Genomic DNA, 6,437 nt, shown 5'->3' on the forward strand with positions numbered 1-6,437 from the left:
GGTGATACTCATGGTCTTTGCTTTCAGAATCTCTATTTTGGATTGAGTCTTCCTCTTCCCTCTCATGTAGTGTTCATGTGTGTTCATCCTGTGTCGGCAAGCCCAAGGCCTTATCCACGTGCTCTTCTGTCCTCAGGAGTGTCACTGTTTTCTATGACACTATCATCACTGTCCATGTGAAGTGCAGAACAGCCCTCCTCACAGATCTCAATCAAGCCCTTTCCCAAGCCCTCATCATCCGCCTGGTCAGCCCTCAGGTTGCTTAGAAGAAGCATGGGAATGGTGAAAGGGGTGTTGGTGAAGCTGCAGATATCATCATAAGATTTATCTCAAAGACCTTGGAAAGGGCATTTTGATCAGAGACGTTCCTTGGGACTTGGAAAAAGCAGACACCAAACCCATCTTCTACTAGAAGGGCAAGCAGAAAGATGATTAAGCCTAACCAAGGAGTGAAATGCCAGCCTTAGCCCTCAACACAGACCTAAACTAAAAGCATCAGATCTTACCCTTATCCCAGACCTTGAACAGACACCTTGAGCAGAACATCAGTCCCTCCCTTGCTGCCCTTGTTGTTCTCTTAACCCTGGAATGTGATCTGTTATTCCTAAATATTAACCTGAACACCTAACTCCCAAAGCCTTCCAGCATGCACACAGTACATCTCAGCTTTAACCCCACTCCTATCCCTAACTTAAGCCATTTGTCCCCTTGGGGCAGGGCAGGGAGTGTGAGGTCCTGGAGCAGTGCATGGCATTGGAAGAGGCATGGGTGACAAGTATCTGATCAGATCGAAGGCCACAAGGAGTATGTGGCTTGGGATGCTCTGATGGGATCAGGTGTGCCTCAGGATCTGCTGGGCCTGCAGGAGGCACATGGCTATGAAGGAGGCTGGGAGGTCACTTCTGTCTCTGGAGCTGACTGACCAGCAGGAGGAACATGGCACAGATAGGGACTGCAAAGGCCAGAAGCATGCACATGGCATTGAAGAGGATGGCAAGGCAACTTCTGTTCTGCTCAGGTGACAGACCACCAGAAGGCTGATGGGATGGGAGTTGCGCTTGAGGTATAGTTTGTGAGACCATAGAATCACAGAATGGTTCATGTTGAAAGGGATCTTAAAGATCATCTAGTTCCAACCCACTGGCCATAAGCAGGGATGCCACCTGTGAGATCAGGTTGCCCAGGGCCTTGTTCAACCTGCTTTTGAACATCTCCAGGAATGGGGCATCTATAAGGTCTCTTGGCAACTTGTTCCAGTGCCTCACCTGCCTCTGAGTGAAGAATTCCCTCCTAACCTCTACTCTAACAGAAGAGTAGAATTTCTTACAGAATTCTAAGTAGATTGTGGGGCCGTGTCAAAGGTCTTACAGGATTCCAAGTAGATGACATCAGTCTGTCTTCCCTGGTCATCTGATGTGGTCACTCCATTGTAGAAAGCCACCATATTCATCAGGCATGATCTACCCTTTGGTGAAGCCATGCTGGCTGTCTTCGATCACCTCTTTGTCTTGCATATGCTTTGACATGGATTCCAGGATGATCTTTTCCATGATCTTGCCAGGCACAGAGGTGGGGCTCACCATTCTGTAGTTCCCTGGGTCCTCCTTTCTACCCTTTTTAAAAATGGGAGTGATGTTTTACTTTTTCCAGTCACTAGGGACTTCACCCAACTGCCAGGACTTTCCAAAGATGATGGAGAGAGGCTTGGCAACTATGTCAGCCAGTTCCCTCTGGACTCTGGGATGCAAGTCATCAGGCCCCATAGACTTGTACATGTTTAGTGCTGCAGGGGATGCATGGAGCACTGGTGACCTTCACAGCAGAGCAGTCTCAGGTGCGGAACGGGATGGGGTCAGGTGTGTTGCTCATGGCTGTGTGTGTGCTGGTGGTGGTGTGGTGGCTGTGAAGGTGCTGTTCCTTGTTGGAGTTGGTCTGTGTCTGGTTGGTTGTGTCCATGCCTTTTGTGCATATGTGTGTGTGTGGATGAGATTGTGGGTTTGTATGTTTGAGCATGCATATTTGTGTGTATTTGCCTGTTTACACCAGAGTGTTGAGACTTCTAGGGCAATTCTCCAGGTTCCTGATGTAAGAAGATGCTAGGCTGTATCTTAAGACTGAGGGACATTTTTGAGGGCCCCAAGGACATGGAGATGGTGAACAGGGCATCAGGATCTCTTCTATTATCTCCCAGATCATGTGGAACATGCAGAGGCTTCCACCCATGCAGCAGTCCAAAGAGAGGGCTCATCCTTCCCACGGTTATGGCTTCACTCCAGTCCTCCAGGTGGACACAAGCTAAGGACTTGCTGAGGAGTTTTGGCCTCAGGTTCAGCACACAGTTTGGGGGAGACTGTCTCACAAACATGTGCTGGACATGGATTCAGGAACATTAGCAATCTGACATGGGTCAAGCATTCATTACTGTGTACTGGACTTACACGGCAAGGGTTTAGTAGCAGGGGGACAACATGCTCTGTGAGAAGAGTCAGGAAGCTGCCCCATGTCAGATCAGAGCCAGTTCCAGATGGCTCCAAAGGGGACCTGCCGCTGACCAGAGCCAAGCCAATGAGTGATGTTGTTTCTGCCTCTGTGAGAGCAGATTTAAGGTGAAAAAAATCTTTCCCTTTCTTTCCCCATCAGCAGCTGGGAGAGAGGGGGGAGAGCCAGAGCAGGGGCAAAGAGTGCCCATGAAGGAGCAGTGAAGATGAAGCGTTATGGACTGACCGCAGCCCACATTCCCCATTCCCCTGCACCACTTGGGGAGGAGGAGGTAAAAGAGGGTGGATGGGGGAAGGCAGTTTTATTTTGCTTTTAGTTTCTCACTGTTCTACTCTACTGGTGATAGGCAATAAATTCTATTGGTCTCCCTATGCTGGGTCTGTTTTGCCTGTGACAGTAACTGGTGGGTGATCTCCATGTTCTTGTCTCAACCTTGAGCCTTTTTCATCATATTTTCTCCTCCTTTTCCTTTCAGGAGGGGGAGTGAGAGGGGTGGTGGTAGAGTTCAACTGTGTAGCAGGTGAGAACCACCACAATGTTATCCTGACACAGGGTCACAGCCTTGCTTTTCATGCCAGGCTTCAGGAACAACAGGGGGCACTTTACTTTCTTCAGCCACTGCCCAGGCCAGGTGATGCACCAGGAAACCATGGATATATGGCTCTGCATGAGGAGTACAAGTTAGGGTACCCACAGTCTGACCTTGTCTTGGATTAGGTGAGCACCAGTATTTGAGGCACCTTCCAGCCAAGCTCAGCTCCTGTCTGATCTCTCCCCATCCCTCCTCTCAACTCTCCAGCTCTTCCTGGCCACCTCCTCATGTTCCCCACAGGGCCCTGAGCTGCTGGTGCCATGAGCAGACCAAGCAGGCTGTGGTGCCCAAGAGGTGACTGCACACTGGCTGTGCTGCACAGGCAGGGAAGCAGACCCAGCTGGGTTGGGATCCCTGCTGCTGATGCCCCTCAATGGGGTCAGCACCTGTGGCACATACCTGGAATGCCTAGGGAACATTCAGCCCAGAAAGCCAACTGTATCCTGGGCTGCAGGAAGTGTGCCTAGCAGGGCAAGGGAGGTGACTCTCTTCCTCCACTCTGCTTTTTTGAGACCCCACCTGGGGTACTGCACTCAGCTCCAGGCCCCAAAACACAAAAAGGGCATGGACATATTAGAAGGAGTCCAGAGGAGGGCAACAAAGACGAACAAAGGTCTGGAGGAACTTTACTATAAGGAAAGCGTGAATGGAGAGCAGCAATGAGTATAAGCCGTATTTTTAATAACATGATATATGCAATTGATATTGAAAATGAACACAACAGTACGGAAAATGAACCACAGAGCAGGTCTGCAATGGAAGTCATTTGTGGAAAACAAAGGGAAATTTATCACTATTCAGAAATATCCTTGAAATCACTTTCCTAAGAGTATCCTTGAGCTCCTGGTTCCTCATGCTGTAGATAAGGGGGTTCACTGCTGGGGGCACCACTGAATACAGAACTGCCACCAGCAGATCCAGGGATGGGAAGGTGGTGGAGGGGGGCTTCAGGTAGGCAAACATGCCAGTGCTAATAACCAGAGAGACCACAGCCAGGTGAGGGAGGCACGTGGAAAAGGCTTTGTGCTGCCCCTGCTTAGAGGGCATCCTCTGCACGGCCCTGAAGATCTGTACATAGGACAACATGATGAATACAAAACACACAAAAAAAACAAAAACGCTAAACATGAGGAGCCCGATTTCCCTTAGGTAGGACTCGGAGCAACAGATCTTCAGGATCTGGGGAATTTCACAGAAGAACTGGTCCAGAGTATTTCCTCTGCAGAGGGGCAGTGAAAATGTACTGGCAGTGTGTAGCAGAGCATTGAGAACCCCACTGCCCCAGGCAGCTGCTGCCATCTGGGCACAAGCTCTGCTGCCCAGGAGGCTTCCGTAGTGCAAGGGCTTGCAGATGGCAACGTAGCGGTCATAGGACATGATGGTGAGAAGAGAATACTCTGCTGAAAAGAAAAAGAAGAAGAAAAAGACCTGTGCAGCACATCCTGCGTGGGAGATGGCCCTACTGTCCCAGAAGGAATTGGCCATGGCTTTGGGCAGAGTGGTGGAGATGCAGCCCAGGTCGAGGAGGGCGAGGTTGAGGAGGAAGAAGTACATGGGGGTGTGAAGACGGTGGTCGCAGGCTACAGCGGTGAGGATGAGGGCGTTGCCTAGGAGGGCAGCCAGGTAGATGCCCAGGAAGAGCGTGAAGTGCAGGAGCTGCAGCTCCCGCGTGTCTCCGAATGGCAGGAGGAGGAACTCGGTGATGGAGCTGCTGTTGGACATCTGATCCTCCTGAATAAACGGGATCACCCAAGGAAGAAAAGACAAGGAGATATTAAGACAGACTTTAGAAGACACATTCCTGCTCACACTGGACTTATGGAGCTTTCTAATAATCCCCTCTATGTGAAAGGAGATATTTTCAGTGGTTGGGTCCCTGCATTGCATGAGTGGCATTTGGTCCAGTGAGGGTTTTCCCTATTTACCACCATGAGAGATGATGGCATATTGGCCATCAGCCTGTGTAAGGGAAGAAAGATAGATTCATCGCATCCTCTTTACCCTTCTTCACAGGTGATATCAGAATCAGAAACAAACTCACGAAGGCACAACTGGCCCACTCATCTGCATACCTCTTTGTTTTGATAAGGTAGACTCTGTCTTCAAATCAGTTTCTCTTTATTACACCCTTTATCCAAGTACTGTATGGGTAATGGAATTTTAAATACTTGGAAGTACCCTTTCTGCCTTAGATAAAAGTAAATCTTCACACTCTGCTTTCCAGAAGACAAGGTGCGACAGAAGTGTCTTCTTCTGTACCTTTTTAGGATTTAGATTCCCCTTTAGCTTCTAGGAAATGGTAAAAATCTTTTTCCGTTGTTCTCAGTGTCAACACAAGCCAGTGCTTGGAGGCAAAATGCTCAGCTGGAGGGTGACTGCCCCCACAGGTTGCTCTGAAAAAGAGCCTGGACTGTGCTGAGTGTGAATGCACAACTCCTCTCTTTCCCTGCCCAGCTATGGGGAGAAGGTGGAGAGGGACAGGACAGGGTTCTTGATTCATGTGGCTGAAATAAGAGCTCTGAGAAATGCAAAAGGGCACAAAGAAGCAGTGACCTTTTTGGGGCCTGTTGTAGCTTTCCAAGGGATAACCTCAAGCTGACATCTGCTCAGGAGAATGACCTCATTGCCCAAACTGAAAGGATTGCATTGCACGGAACTTGAAAATTTCAAAGGGGACTTGGGCACCTGTGTCCAAGGAAAACACTTCCAGGGCAGGGGCAGTGCCAGAACAGGAGCTTAACATCCCCCATCAGCACTGTTATTGCCAGAAAGTGCCACAACGAGAACAGGAGCAGTGCACACAAATGGAGAAAGCTGGGGGGAGAGGAGAATGAGGGGGCTTACTCAGAGGACAGCATCCACATGGGAGGGACAGACAGGGAGCAGCCACAGCCCACCCACCGAAGCATTTCTGTCGCAAGATCCCTCACCTTCTCTGCCAGTGTCTCTGCTGCCCGCAGCTGTCCCTTCCAGTAGCTGCTTCCCACGTCTCCTTCTTGTCATCACTCACAGACCCCAGTCCATCCCCTGTTCACACAGCTTTGCCCTGCATACACCCCTTGGCAGCAAGGCAGTGAACAAAAGCATCTTCCTGCTTGCAGGTGCACAAGAGCAGCTCAGACAAACCCAGATGTGTCCAGCAAAGGTGATGCTGGTGTGGTCTTTAGGCAGCACAGTGCATAGTAGACCATTATGAGGTACCTGGCAGATGTACTGATTTCTCCTCATGAGGATCTTAGTGCTGTATTAACACCTGACAGAGCCATTTCATTTTGCCTTCGGAATCAACAAAAACCACTGACTTTAGAGGGTCCTCATCTGAAAGCTGTCATCACCTGTGCAGTGT

The 6,437-nt window shown here is 49.7% G+C and overlaps 1 protein-coding gene across 1 annotated transcript; it reads right to left on the reverse strand.

The window, feature by feature from the left end:
* Positions 1-3,853: 3,853 nt before the first annotated feature.
* LOC139999808 (olfactory receptor 14A16-like) lies at positions 3,854-4,813 on the reverse strand. The gene has a single exon (XM_072029434.1). The coding sequence runs from the start codon at positions 4,811-4,813 to the stop codon at positions 3,854-3,856; it is 960 nt and encodes a 319-aa protein (XP_071885535.1).
* Between the last annotated feature and the right edge of the window lie 1,624 nt (positions 4,814-6,437).

The sequence above is a fragment of the Anas platyrhynchos genome, chromosome 30 (assembly GCF_047663525.1).
Source record: "Anas platyrhynchos isolate ZD024472 breed Pekin duck chromosome 30, IASCAAS_PekinDuck_T2T, whole genome shotgun sequence".
NCBI classification, from domain to species: domain Eukaryota; kingdom Metazoa; phylum Chordata; class Aves; order Anseriformes; family Anatidae; genus Anas; species Anas platyrhynchos.

What these genes read in the sequence shown, in the direction of transcription:
- LOC139999808 (XM_072029434.1), bottom strand. Translation starts at nt 4,813, where the DNA reads ATGTCCAACAGCAGCTCCATCACCGAGTTCCTCCTCCTGCCATTCGGA.